The following is a 14,970-nucleotide window of genomic DNA, read 5'->3' on the forward strand; positions in this document are numbered from 1 at the left end:
AAAGAAAATACATTAGCTCTCATCTTTTGGAACTGTAGTAATATGTCTGATATTCTGTCACATGGGAAATTAGAGGAGCAGAATAAAGTGATTATGAAGGGATTAGGATGTGGCTAAGGACTTGGCTAAATGGGAAATTGTATTGTAAAGGAGAATAGACAGCAAGAGGAGATCTCCACTGTCATTTCTCAAGGATTATTTTTGGCCACCAACCTGGATTAGCATTTTAATTATCCCCATCAATAAAAAAATGAGGAAATCCATTGGTGGCTGAAGTTGACAGGTATGCTCCAAACAAAAGATCAAAACATTGTAAAACCAGGGGGGCTCCCCGAGACCTGCAGTGAGAGCAAAGTTAGCACTGAAACAGCTCCAAAGCCAGAAATTCATCCAGAATTGGGGCTTTGAAAGGGTCACAAGAACAGGTTGTGAAGAGAGTTACAAACCCAGTGGGCAGCACAAAGGAGGGAAGGGCTGAGTTTATTTTTCTGTGCTCTGGGAAGAGGCCTGAGAGCTCTCTGCACCCCTCACTGCTGTGAGGACACCTGGCCAATTGCTCCTCTCACTTCAAAGTGGAAAAATTATAAGAAAACCAAGAAATAATCACTTTTAGATAAGTGCCAATGCTAAGACACCCGTGCTGTTCATAGTACAGATGTGCTCCTGCGTTTTCACGCTGAAATTTAGGATTTAAAACCTTCCTTGAAAATTTTTTTCAGTCTAATTTTGTTTTTAACCAACAGTGCAATTCCCCAAGTTTCTGTGCATTTCCCTGCTTAATTTTTGCAATGAGCAGTATTTAAATTACATCCCTGTTTTCAAAAAATTAGCAAAATGAAGGAGGCAATTTCTGTATTTATTTGCTCTTTCTCTGTGGCTCAGAATTTTGTGCATAAGCAAATAAGAAAATTCCCCAATAAATCCCCTTGTAAGTAAAATTTTTGCACATTTATATGTGACCATTTGCTTATTTCCAGCACTCAAGCTGAGGCCTCTCATAATTATTTTATTTTGCAGTTTAACCTTTAGTTTTATCCCCTAAATTAGACTTTGGTTGCATTTTGGGACAGGGGAAATGTTTGTTTCTCTCACACTGGAGCAAACAGGATGAAGGCAGGACTGTCAGAGCCATCTGACCACGCTGGAAGGATGAGTAGAGGAATTTCAAGGCGCCTCTGAGTTCATTTGAACATGGAATTTTTAGCTCCCAGTTCCAGTTGAATTTTGCACATCCAGAGGCTGCATGCCAAGCACTCCGAGCTGAATTGCAAATTCCCAGAGCAGCAAAACTGGCAGAAAGTCCCCCAGACTTGGAGCTGCTTGTGCTTCTAGCCTGGAAGTAAAACATTGGGGAAAAAAATCTCTTTAAATAAAGTTGGAAAGTGGTCTTGTGTTTGTTGGAAGGTGTAGCCTCAAAAGTGGGATTTCCAGGGAATTCCTCCATCAAGTGCAAATATCCCCAGGGCTTTTATCCTGAAAACAAACAGAGAACATTCAGGACCCCTCATGAGGGACAGCATTTGGGACAGGAGCTTTTCTGTGGGAAATGAGGCTGGGTCCTGGCCGGGCTTTGTTCCTCCTGTCCTCAATAGATGGTGCCAGAGGCTCCTTTTCCCTGCCGCAGCCACCCCGCTCCTCCTGCCAGAGGGAGGATGCTGGAGATGCAGGAGCCTGCAGGGGGTGGCTGGAAAAGGGAAAAGGGGAGGAAAAAGGTTTAAAATGGTCCGTGTTCCTATGGGATATGGAATTACAGATGTGTGGTTGGGAACAGGCACCGTTCCAGCAGCCGCTGGTCAATGGAGGTTTCTTTCTGCTGCAGCAAGAGTTTAGCCAAAGGCTCCCTGAGCTTTTGGGGATATTTTCACCCTCAGCAGCTTTGCCCTGGAGCGTGGGACGCAGGATTTCCAAGCAGTAACTGTTGTGTGTTTCCCATCCCAGGTGCGACGCCAGTAGTTCCCACCCGAGCAGCAACTCCAAGGTCGATGAGGAATAAATCACATGAAGGAATTACAAATTCTGTGATGCCGGAATGTAAGACTCCTTTCAAATTGATGATGGGGGCATCTAATGCCATGGGTAGGCTTTATGTGCAAGAAATGGCTGGAAGCCAGCAAGCAGAGCTCCACCCTGCCTATCCCAGGCAGAGATTGGGGAGCAATGAACTGGGGCAGAAGTCTCCGTACCGCGGCAGTCACGGGGGGATGCCCAGCCCCGCGTCCTCGGGCTCGCAGATCTACGGGGACGGCTCCATCTCCCCCAGGACTGACCCGCTGGGCAGCCCCGACGTCTTCACGAGGAACAATCCCGCTTTCCACGGGGCGCCCAACTCCAGCCCCATCCACGCGACCAGGACGCCCCTGTCCCCGCCGTCGGTCATGCTGCACGGCTCTCCCATACAGTCATCCTGTGCAATGGCTGGAAGGACTAATATACCTCTGTCCCCCACCCTCACCACCAAGAGCCCGGTCATGAAAAAGCCCCTGTGTAACTTTTCGGCCGGTATGGAAATCCCACGAGCAATGTTCCACCATAAACCCCCCCAAGGCCCGCCCCCGCCTCCTCCACCGCCTTCGTGTGCTCTTCAGAAAAAGCCATTAACATCCGAGAAGGATCCTCTTGGCATCCTGGACCCGATTCCCAGCAAACCGGTGAGCCAGAACCCCGTGATCATGAACCCCGCCGCCTTCCACTCGAGCGCCCACTCTCAGGTACCCGTGATGAATGTAAGCATGCCCCCCGCCGTGGTGCCCCTGCCCAGCAACCTGCCCCTGCCCACCGTCAAGCCCGCCCACGTGAACCACGGCGCTCACGTCCAAAGGGTCCAGCACTCGGCGTCCACGTCGCTGTCGCCGTCGCCGGTGACGTCCCCCGTTCACATGATGGCGCCCGGCATGGGCAGGATCGAGGCTTCCCCCCAAAGATCGCGCTCTTCTTCCACCTCGTCCGATCACGGGAACTTCCTGCTGCCTCCGCTAGGGCCGCAGGCGTCCTGCAGCGGCATCAAAGTCCCTCCCAGGTCCCCGAGGTCAACCATAGGGTCACCGAGGCCATCCATGCCATCCAGCCCTTCCACCAAGCACGACGGACTTAATCAGTACAAGGACATCCCTAACCCGTTAATTGCTGGAATGAGTAATGTGTTAAATCCTCCCAACAATGCAGTTTTTCCCGCTGCATCGGCTGGAAGCGGTTCCTTGAAGAGTCAGCCCGGTTTGCTGGGAATGCCTTTAAATCAGATCTTGAACCAGCACAACGCTGCCTCTTTTCCAGCAAGCAGTTTACTCTCAGCAGCAGCCAAAGCACAGCTAGCAAATCAAAATAAACTTGCTGGTAACAACAATAACAGCAGTAGCAATTCTGGACCTGTTGCCGGCGGCGGCAGCACCGAAGGACACAGCACTTTAAATCCCATGTTCCCTCCTGCTGCCAACGTGCTCCTGCCCACCACGGAGGGGCAGAGCGGCCGGGCGGCCCTGAGAGATAAACTCATGTCTCAGCAGAAGGATCCTCTGAGGAAAAGGAAGCAGCCCACCACCACGGTGCTGAGCTTGCTGAGGCAGTCTCAGCTGGACAGCTCCGCGGTGCCCAAAGCCGGCTCCGATTTGATCAGAAAGCCAAGTCAAAGCTCCTTCCCCATCAGCTCCATGTCGCAGCTCCTGCAGTCCATGAGTTGTCAGAGCTCCCACGGGAGCAGCAATAGTTCCTCGTCGGGCTGCGGGGGCTCCAGCGGCGCCCTGCCCGCCCACCAGCTGCCCCTGGCGGAGCCGGCGCTGGCCCCGGCGCTGCCCCTGCGCGGGGACGGGCTGCCCTGCCCCGGCCCCGGCTTCGGCCCCGCCACGGCCCCTTCCAACCATCTGGCCGGGCTCCTCAACCAGATGCAGGCCAGCGGGAGCTGCGGGATGCTCCCCCAGGCTGGCATGGCCCTGGGGGGCTCCCTGCACCCCAGCCCAGCCCAGGCCAGGCTGCAGGCGCCCTCCACGCCGGCGATCGCCAACAGCATCGGGAGCAGCTGTAGCCAGGCCAGCCCTGACGCAGGTAGGTGGCTCCCGAGGGGGCGCTTCCATCCTTGGAAAGCCGGGATGGCTGCTTGGAGGTGTTCCTCGGTGAACCGGGGTTTATCCCGGTGAAAAGCGCGCCTGGTTCGTGCTGAAAGGCACGCGCTCAAAAATAAAACAGGGAAAAATAAAACCAGTGGTAAACAAGAACGGATCTCCCTTTTTCTGGACAAAACCGCCCTGGCCTGCATCCTGTGACAACTCCTGCTAACTTCCACACACTCTCCGTGAATAAAATCCATTCGGTTCTGGACATTCCCACACCTCTTCTGTCACTTCTCCAAATAAATTGGAGTTTTTTTGCAGCCTGCCCTGCCCCAAGCCCAGAAGGCTGTGGCTTACCTGGCAGGGCATGCCCAGGTGATCCGTGAGTTCTTTCCTGCTGGGATTAAAGAGGTGGTGTCAGAGATTGGAGCAGATCTGGGAGCACCAAAATATACAAAATAACCCTTTTCAGGGCCAGCAGGAGGCAATGCCAAGCCTGTGTTTGCTTTTATTGAGGTAATTTTACTAAGGTGGTGATTAAATGGTTGAATAAACAATTGCAGGAGTGTAGGGAGAGATTTCCTGGTTTGTTCATCAGGGAAGATTTGGAGAGGAAATGGGTTTGCAGCTGTTACCATCTCTGGGGGGTGTAAAGAGAGAAAGGAATCAGCTTAAAAATGTGAATTTAATTGACTATTACTGACTGAACAAAGTATTAGAAGGTGGCAGTGGTGTAAATTGCTGAAGTGGAATGAAAACCCAGGTCTCACCAAGGTGTTCAGGTGGCCTCTCCTTAACCCAAGCAAGAACCTGCTCTGCATTCCTCAGCTTCCTCCTTAAAATGGAATGGAATTATGGAAAATCTGGATTACAGTCAAACAATGTTCTGCTGTTACTCTGGTCATGGTTCCTGATGACTCCCAAGGATTTCTCCCTGTCCCTGGCACAAGAAGGTTTAATTTCTCTTGCCTGGAGTGGTCAGAGGCAGCAGCTCTCAGTCCCTGCGTGCTGTTTTGCCTTGTCATGCTGACATTCCCTGCTCAGCTCCCGGGGCTTTGCACTCCCTTTGCAGGGTACAGAGGTCTGGGGCTGCCCTGGGGGTTCCCTCCCCTGTCCCACCGAGCACAGGACACAATCCTGGGGCAGGAACCCCCTGCTTCCCTCCCTGCCTGGCCTTTCCACCACTCCCAAAGGCCCCCGTGGTGTTCCTGTGTTAATCACAGGCTGTGCCTGGAATTCCACTCTGCTCCAAGCTGAATTTCCCCCCAAAAAAATCCAAATGCAACAGAACAAAGCCCTGGAGCAAGGTTCCAGCATCAAGAGCCAGCGTGGTTCTGGTCCCTGCAGGAGCAGGAGCAGGAGCAGGGCCATAACCCCAGCTGGGGACTCCTCCTGCCATTCCCACTCTGGTTGGAGCCATGGAATTAAAAAATCCTCAAGTGCCACTTTTCCCCTTATCTAAAAGATAAAAGGTGATTCCTTTTATCCTTTTATTCCTTTTAAAAGGGAAAGGCTGGGAAATTGGGAAATGTCCCATTCCCTGCTGCTGAGTGTTCCTTTAGCTTGGTGCTTGCAGGATACGCAGCCTGCATTTAATTATTCCTTGAATATCCACGTAAAGCCTGGAGAATGGTTTCTTCTTTAAGGTGAACTCTCAGGTTGTGTTATCTTTGTGTTATTCCCAAAACTCTGCATAAACCTTCTCTGAGCCTCTTGCCTGAGCAGCACAGGGCTGAGAAGATCCAAAGGGGAGAATTCTGTTGGATTTCCAGGAGGGTGGGAATGTTCCTTCCATGAAACTCACGTGAAATGTTGAGTGTTTGGGGTTAATAATCATTTTTGGAAATAAAAGTGAGTTGCCAGCCTGCATCCGGCTCTATAACAAAACTGGGAAGAGGAATATTGGGATTTCTGCTCTTAGTTTTGGGGATGGAGCTGGTGAAAGCCTCTGTACACTGAATTTTCAGGAGCCTTTCAGCTGAGGAAGATGTCTAAAGGAACCTCTCATGTTCATACTTCAGTTTGTGGCTTGTTTTTTTCCCTTTGTTTTGAAGTATTTTAATTGCTAAATCTGTTTTCTGTGTCTGTGCCAGCAATTCAGAACAGCTACTCCTCACAAATAGCTCCTGAGAGAAAAAGATCCTGTGAATCCCCACAATTAGCTGCTTATTGCCTAAGCTTTTAATTATAATTTAACCACATGGACCAAGTTTTGTTATTCCAGCTCTTGTTTTCTTCTTCCACAGATAATATCTTTAGTTCCCAGGTAATTTTCAGGGTGTGTGTGGTGGAATTTGTTCTTTTTGCAGGCTGGAACTGCATCACTGCCTGATGGGGGTTTTGTTTATTTACCTTTTCCTTCCTCTTAACATGTGGTCCACAGGGTAGAAAATCTGTGTTTGGGTGTTGAACACTCAACATCCAAATCCTGCTAAGAAAGCAAAACCACAAATAATGAGGTGGATGGAAATGAGTGAAACTATGGGAATAAAAGCTCTGCTGATCAGGGAAATCAAGGGAACCTCAATAACCAGAGCAAATAAAAATCATCACTGGTCTCAAATATTAACATGATAAACCAGGAGAAATTCTGGGTCTAGAAGTAAAGAAGTAACAAAAAATTGGCAGATTTGGCCAAAAAAAGGCTGTAATTCCTTCCCTGCAATGGGATTTTTTCCTGGTGAAATGCACAGAATAGAAACAGTAAAATATAATTAAACAGGGAGGGGCAGAGCACCAATCAGTGCGGGTGAGGACAGGAATTTGTTTTTGTACAGCCAAGGAAATGGGGAATGGGGAATGGCACTGGGAAAAAGGTTTAGGGGGCCTTGATTTAATCACCTCAGGGCAAACTGCTGAAAACACAAACCAAACATGTCTGGATTTGCTTCCCAAAATTACTTTCTATATCCTAAAATTACAAAATCAGAAGAATTTGTGGACTCCTGGGTCAGAAGAGTATCTGACTCTGTGGGACTTGTGTCTGAGCAAAAATCTCTTATTAAACTGGAATCACCCCCAGACAGGATGGCAAGAACCTTCTCTTCTAATTATAAAGCAAATTTAAATATCCAGATAATTTGGGGTTCACCCAGAGGAACTTTTCCCTGCTTGGGACAGATGATAAGGAACCACTGTTACTTAAATTTCCATCTGCTTTTTCCCATTTATTTCTAAATAATAACTTCTTCTCCCTTGTTATTATTTTGGGGAGAGGAAAGTGATTTTTTTTCTCTTCAGGTAAGAACTGTTCACTGCTTGCCTGGACACAGCTTGGGGTTTTCTGGTGTTGTTTTACCTCTAAAAATTGGAATTTGCCAACAATTGACAGTCTTTCACTTAACCAGGCCCTTACCTGGTCGGTGTTTAAACTGCCAAACTTTCTAGGATTTTATGTTGGTAGAGATCAGGGAGTTTGTAAAATATAATAACAAATTAATGTAGAAAGATGAATCTTATTAAAGATATTATTACAGAGAAAATCTGAATTAATTTTGTGGGATTTCCCACACATATTTAGCTCTCACCATCCGAAAATGGAACCAGTGGGAAGCTCCAGCCCTTGCTAGAGGGAGGAGTGGGGATTATTGGAGGAAATAATGCTTTTTATGGAGTTTTTGGCTTCCCAAATTGGCAGTGGAGTGTTTTCCTTCATTTGCAATGCATCTGCCACAGCTGCGAGTGGGGAGAGAGAGAGCAGGTGAGAAAATCTGAATTCCTGCCCCTGCTCTGGTGCTGTTGAATTGACAGTTTTCTACTCCAGCACTGCTCTGCTTTCTGCTGGCAGCTCAGCACATCTCAGCAGCTTCCTGCAAGTCATTTCCAACCCAGCAGTGCTGGGAAAATGCAGAAATCACAGGAGATGGGCAGGGAGAAGAGCCAAGGCTGAAATTCGAACAGGTATTAAATTCTAAAAATCAAATCGAAAAATGCTTGATTTTATTACATTTTAAAAAGTTTAATTTTATTAATTTTTAAAAGCCTAATTTTATGATCTTCTGTTGTTCTATAAATAGTTCTGGGCCTTTTGCCCTTCTCCCAAAATTTCAGGGGCCAAGATTCCAGCTTTGTTGTAAATGAAAAACTCGCTGTGATCTTGGAGCGTGGTGCCCAGGAGCTGTGGGCAGGCAGGTGAATATTTCCCAGCAGAGCAGGGGGTGCTGCACACGAGGGCAGGTCAGGATTTTAACTGGTTCTGATGGGGATATTTCATTTATTTTTGGTTATTTTGGCCATTTTTGGTGATTTCTGTGCTCTCCCAGGGCACTGCAGGATCTCGATAAGGAGAGCAGGTGACAGCAGTTTGTGCTTAAGTGCTGAATTATGGCTTTTTTGGAATTGGAAGGAGTAAATAGTGGAATAAAGTGGAATAAAGTGGAATAAAGGAGGTATCAGCTAAAGATCTTAAATATTTTCCATTCCAGAAAGAAAAGGGGGAATTTAATTGTCAAAATGTGTGACTCCTGGTTCCCAGTGTGCAGGTAAGGGGTGGAATAGGGAGTTACAGCAAGAACTCAATGTCTGGGGTCTTCAGGGACTCTGGGGTTGTGTTCTCCATCAGCAGTTTCACTGGATATCACTAATTGAACAATCTCCCCACTAATGCACACCCGGAGGTTTTATCTCTAGTTAGTGATTAATTCCAGTTTCACCCCGGTGCGGACCTCGGGCGTGGCTGGGTGACCGAGTGGCGGCCGAGGTGTCACAACCCCTCTGAGCTGTGGTATAATTAAAATATCTGAGTGATTTTGTGAGCCCTCACACCCTGCTGATCTCAGGGGCAGCTTTTGAGAGCATCCTGCAGATTGCTCCTTTCCTGGCATTCCAGTGGGAGGGGATGAGAGCTGGAAGGACCAAGGAGAGGAAAGGGAGATTCCAGCAAGGCTTTCCAAAACTTGAAAGGTTCCAAATTAGAAAAGCAGCCAGGAAAATACCCAATCTAAGCAAAGCTGGCTGTGGTTTAAGGGATGTGCAGAGAGAGATTGTCTAGAAGGGCTGGAGGGACAGGACACAGGGAATGGCTCCCAGTGCCAGAGGGCAGGGCTGGGTGGGAGATTGGGAATTGGGAATTCCTGGCTGGGCTGGAATTGCCAGAGCAGCTGTGGCTGCCCCTGGAGCCCTGGCAGTGCCCAGGGCCAGCCTGGATGGGATTTGGAGCACCCTGGGACAGTGGGAGGTGTCCCTGCCATGGCAGGGCTGGCCCTGGGTGGGCTTTGAGGTCCCTTCCCACCCAAACCAAGCTGGGATTCCATGAAAAGTAAGAACTGAGAAAGTGGAATTTATTCCATTTCTTTGTGCTCAGCTCTAAAAATGTTTCAGGTGTTGATGGGTAATGAGCAAGTGCTGCACTTTCATTTTTCTCAGTGCTTCATACTCCTCTTTTAAGGACTTTTTTTCCCCATAAATTCCAGCACTGTGTTTTTGAGACTATTTAAATACTGAGATGTGTAATGGAGAGTTTCTCACAGGGAAAAGAGTTGTAAAATAGCACTTGAAATATTCTTCTCTAATTAATACACTCTAAGTGCAATCCTTTTGGAAAATACATCTGTGCTTAGGAAGAACAATTCTGAGATATTAATGATGAATGTCTTCTACTCTGATTTCTTTATTTTAAGTGAATCTTCTCGAACACAAACTGATTCCATAATACCCATTTATTTTATTGTCTTTGCTGAAGAACACCCGTCGAGCAATGCTTTTAAAAAAGGAACACAGCTAAAATCCACACAGGAAAATGAATCTGCTCTGAAAAGAAAGTAGAATTAAAAATGCTCAGAAAGAAAATCAGTAGTAATTTAAAAAATTATATGATATTTATTTGCTCCCAAAACATTTCATTGACTGTCTAAGAGAACAAATCTGCTTTTTCTGCATTCTGGATATTTCTTCTTTCCACTACATTGCAAAGAGTTGATTTTTCTCAACAAGTGGCAGCAGAACTTTGGCAGAGTCCGTGGCTGCAGGAGCTGGGTTTGTTCTGGGCTTTTGTGGCTTTTAGTGTGACTCCTTCATCTTCTTCCATTCTGATTGTTAAGGACTGGTTTTTACTGAGCTCACACATTCTTGGGTTCCCTGCATCCAAAATACCCCATTTCTTGTGGAGCTGGGAACTGAAGTTGGGATTTCCTTTTGGTGTTCAGCTCCTGTTCATATTTCTCATCCAAAACCATCCCAGGTGGGCACAGGAAACCTTTGGGTGTGGAGCTTTGGGGATTTGGGGTTTTGGAGCTTTGGGGTTTTGAAGTTTTGGGGTTTTGGAGCTTGGGGGTTTTGGGGTTTTGGAGTTTGGGGCTTTTGGAGTTTTGGGGTTTGGGGGTTTTGGGGTTTTGGAGTTTGGGGGTTTGGGAGTTTTGGAGTTTGGGGGTTTGGGGGTTTTGGAGTTTTGGAGTTTGGGGGTTTGGGGCTGTTGTCATCTTTCTGTGCTTTGGTCTGGGGCCAGACACTGGGGATCTCTCACAGCTCCACATTGCAGTGAGGATGGTTTGCATGGATGTTCTCACCTGGAATATTGATTTGTTGGGATAATATTTTGATCTCTGATGCCACAGAGAAATGTGTCCCCGACTGCAGCTGTAAATACACAAAATCCTGGACTCTCCCAGCCCAGTTCCTGCTGTGGACAGAAGCTAGGGGGAATATTTCTCTATTTTTCTATTTTTCCTGCTGAAGTCTGGCTGCTCATCCCCTCTCTGACTCCCAGCTTCTCCAGTCAGGACTGAAATAAGGACACATCTGCCTCCTACTCAGGAGGAATATCCATCAAGGCTTCTGTTTTTTCCTCAGGAGCAATTAATTAATTTCTCAATTAATCTGTAGAAAGGTCTGAATTCATTTTGGACCTCTCAGAAGCTGGGGGTGATGGGGGTGAGCAAACAGAGCCATTTCTCCCCAAAACCTGGCAGCAGCTTTCCAACTTTGAGATTTGCTGCACAGCAAATCCTCTTCCATGGCATCATTTACCTGGGCAGAGTGGAAAACAGGAGCAGGAATAAATTACATTAAATTAGAGATGAGGTGCACTGGAAAACACCCAAACTAGATTTGATGTTCAGGAGATCTCTCTAGAATAATTTCCTCATGCCTGAAGTAAAAATCTCTCCATGTGCTCCTTAACACATCCAAGGGGGAGTGGTACAGCTCATTCCATTGGGAAGTTCTTAAATCTGCAGGTTGGTGTTTGGGACTTTCCGTGATTTTTAAATTCTTGGGGCATTAGTTCTGAATACTGATTTTATTTCTAAAAATAAATAAATAAAAAATATTTTTTGTGAACAAGAAGGTTTCTGACCCACTCACCCAGAGCAGGATTTCCCCTGCTCTACAATTGCACTTTGCTCTCACCTCACCTTTTGTTAGTTTATTATTTAATTTCTGCTCTGAAACGTGATAATGGCACTGGGAGAGAGGAGTGAGGTTTGTTCTCTTGAGTTCAGGGCAGAGCAAACTGTTCTTTGTTCCTTTTGCACCTTTTGGAGTTGTCACAACATTACAGCACTTAAAAAATGGTAATTTTACCTTAAAATGAGGTAAAGGTTTGGCTCAGTTCTTATCATTTGGGTGCTGGCAGATCCCCTTTTAAAGAGTTTTTGTTCAGAAAATGGGAATTGATATTTTGTGATCATTGATACCTTTCAGTCTCTCATCCTGAGAGCTACATGAGTGACCACTGTCAATTCAAAACTGCCTTAAGTAAAAATAATAATTTATATTTCAGCTTTGCTGAAGGGGTATAAAGATACCCAAATAAACATTTTTACTCTTTCTTTGTAGCCTCCTCATGGTAAATTTACCCAGTTGCCCTTTCCTTTCATTCCAAATGATGGATTTTAGACCACCCCAATTTACATTTTTCCTTTACAAATTGTGAATTCCTGCTGACCTGGAACAGTCTCATCACACCATGTATTTTTTGAATTCAGGACTCCAAAACAGCACCTTAAACAGTAATCTAAAACCCAAAACTCTGTAAATGAATTAAAGCTGGAAGTGGATCATGGACTCGGTCTCTCACCCAACATCATTCATGTGATCCTCCTTCCAGCCTGGTCCATGACTAACTCTATTAAATCATGGTTGGTTTGGGGGTTATTTTACTTATAAGCCCAGATTTTTGTTGAAAATCTGTGATTATATGTGAATGAAAAGCTGTTGTAACCCTTCTCCAAGAACTTTAAGGGAAGTACAAGTCTGCAGTACGATAATTCCTATGGGATGTGGCACAGAGTGTCTGGACTTCTCACGGCAGGTCCATTCCTGTGTTCAGGCACTCCAGTCTGGATTCCCCAGCCCCTTTTTCTGTGTGCTGGGTGTCCCATGGGTGTCTCCCAGGGATGCCTTGGAAAGGCTGAGCTGGAACAGAGACTGGACAGAGCTGGAGAATAAAGCAGAGATTTATTGAAAGGCCTTTAGGGGACACCTTGGGCAGGACAAGAGCCTGGCCAGGGCAACACCCAAGGTGGACCCAAAATTGTCACAAAATGGACACAAAATGGACAAATGGTCACGAGGTCTCACACTTTGATAAGTTTTGGTCCATTTGCACTTTGGGTTTTCACTGTCCCATTGCAGCCCCAGGTGATGCAGTCCCATCCTTCTTGTTCCTCCCTCAGCCACCCCTGTTTGTGCTTTTGCCCTGAACTCTTGTCCCATTGTCCCTGGTGTGCAGCAGGAGAAGGATTTGTTTTGTGTCCCTGCTGTGTGCAGAGCTGAGTGAGCCTGAGTGTGAGCTCAGAGCTGCCCCTGGGCAGCGCAGGATCTGAAAAACACGAAATCTCAAACTTGAGGCAGCACCCCGTTAATATTCCTGCTTTTCCCATTCCAGGGGGATTGGGCCCGTCGTCATCGATAGCCATCGCTGGCACCAGCCAAGCTGCCATCACCAAGACCACGTCTGTGCTGCAGGACGGTGTCATTGTCACCACCGCGGCCGGGACCCCTCTGCAGCAGGGCCAGCTGCCCGTGGCGGGCGAGTTCCCCTTCGGCGGCCACGAGCACTCGCTGCACTTCCCGCAGAACAGCTCTGCAAACAACAATCTGCCACATCCTCTGAACCAGAACCTCCTCAGCTCCCTGCCCCTCTCTCTGCCCGTGAATCAGCAACATCTCCTCAACCAGAATCTCTTGAACATCCTCCAGCCTTCAGCAGGAGAAGGCAAGTCCGAGGTCAGCCTGAACCCTCTGGGTTTCCTGAACCCCAGCGTCAACGCTGCTCTGGCCTTCCTGTCCGGCGACGCGGACGGGCAGGTCCTGCAGCCCGTGCACTTCCAGCTGCTGGCGGCGCTGCTGCAGAACCAGGCGCAGGCTGCTGCCATGCTCCCGGTGCCCTCCTTCAACGTGACCATCTCCGACCTGCTCCAGCAGCAGCAGCAGCAGCAGCAGCAGCAGCAGCACAGCACCCCGGCGCCCTCGGCCGCGCAGCTGCCCGGGCCCGCCGAGGCGCTGGGCGAGCGTGTGGAGAGCCTGCTGCCCGCCGCCGTGCCCGCCTTCCCGGGCACCGAGCCCGGCCCGCTGCTGCTGCCCGCCGCCTCGGGCGCCCCGGCGCTCATGGCCCTCAACCCGCAGCTGGTGGGCGGCGTGCTGGGCTCGGGCGGCCACCCCGAGGTGGCCATCGCCACGTCCTCGCCAGCCACCACCACCACCACCACCACGTCGTCGGCGGTGGCCGCGCTGTCGGTGTCGGCGCTGGGCGGGGGCACGGCCGTGGTGTCCATGGCGGAGACGCTGCTCAACATCTCCGGCGGCGCCCCCGCCAAGCTGGGCGGCGGCTCCGCGGTGCCGCAGCTCCTCAACCCGCTCCTGGGCACGGGCCTGCTCGGTGAGTGCCGCTTCCCGCCGAGGGAAACTGCGATTCTCCCCTTTCCTTTCCTTTCCTTTCCTTTCCTTTCCTTTCCTTTCCTTTCCTTTCCTTTCCTTTCCTTTCCTTTCCTTTCCTTTCCTTTCCTTTTCCTTTCCTTTCCTTTCCTTTCCTTTCCTTTCCTTTCCTTTCCTTTCCTTTCCTTTCCTTTCCTTTCCTTTCCTTTCCTTTCCTTTCCTTTCCTTTCCTTTCCTTTCCTTTCCTTTCCTTTCCTTTCCTTTCCTTTCCTTTCCTTTCCTTTCCTTTCCTTTCCTTTCCTTTCCTTTCCTTTCCTTTCCTTTCCTTTCCTTTCCTTTCCTTCCCTTCCCTTCCCTTCCCTTCCCTTCCCTTCCCTTCCCTTCCCTTCCCTTCCCTTCCCTTCCCTTCCCTTCCCTTCCCTTCCCTTCCCTTCCCTTCCCTTCCCTTCCCTTCCCTTCCCTTCCCTTCCCTTTTCTTTTCTCCTCTTTTCTCCTCTTTTCTCCTCTTTTTTTCCTTTTGTGTTGTTTTGTCATGTTCATTGAGAACTTTAATTCTTCTTGTAAGGAATCTAAATCACATCCCACTTCCGTTCCTTAGTGTTTAATATTGATCTTGGGAGTTGTTAATTCTGCCACCTAGACCTACTAAATCCGCCTGAAAATTGTGTGAGCAGCTGGATTTATTTCACTGTTCAAGGAGCAGCGGCTCAGGAGCATCCCTGGGTCAGCCGGGAGTGCCTGTGGCAGCACAGGGTTAGTGGGAGTAGCTGAAGTGTCAAACAACCAACATCCCAAAACAAGTGATGCAAAACCCCTAAATACAAAGTTTGTCCCTCCTGGGTGATGAGCTTGTGGTTATTTTTACCAAAAACATATCATAGAGTAGGTGCTCCTCTGTAATCTACTGGTGAGAATTAAATAATGATTAAATAATGCCTCACCCTGACACAAGTGGCTACAGTGAACTCAACCTGCTTGGCATTTTCTGTACAAAATACATCTAACAGTGACTTCTCAAATGGAAATTTTGAGAAAAACACAAGATTTTAATGTTAAAAAAGAAACAAAACTAGAAAATGGATATATTTAAAGCATTATTATTTCATACAGTCAGGTT

The 14,970-nt window shown here is 48.1% G+C and overlaps 1 protein-coding gene across 3 annotated transcripts in view; it reads left to right on the forward strand.

Moving 5' to 3' along the window:
* Positions 1-14,970, forward strand: part of MBD5 (methyl-CpG binding domain protein 5) — a 112,782-nt gene that overhangs the window by 80,641 nt on the left and 17,171 nt on the right. For all 3 annotated transcript variants that reach the window (XM_063401024.1, XM_063401025.1, XM_063401026.1), the window contains 2 exons: positions 1,939-4,035; positions 12,865-13,857. In XM_063401024.1, coding sequence (XP_063257094.1) covers positions 1,939-4,035; positions 12,865-13,857 — 3,090 coding nt within the window. The remainder of the gene's footprint in view (positions 1-1,938; positions 4,036-12,864; positions 13,858-14,970) is intronic.

This window comes from Prinia subflava, chromosome 6, assembly GCF_021018805.1.
Source record: "Prinia subflava isolate CZ2003 ecotype Zambia chromosome 6, Cam_Psub_1.2, whole genome shotgun sequence".
Lineage (NCBI taxonomy): Eukaryota > Metazoa > Chordata > Aves > Passeriformes > Cisticolidae > Prinia > Prinia subflava.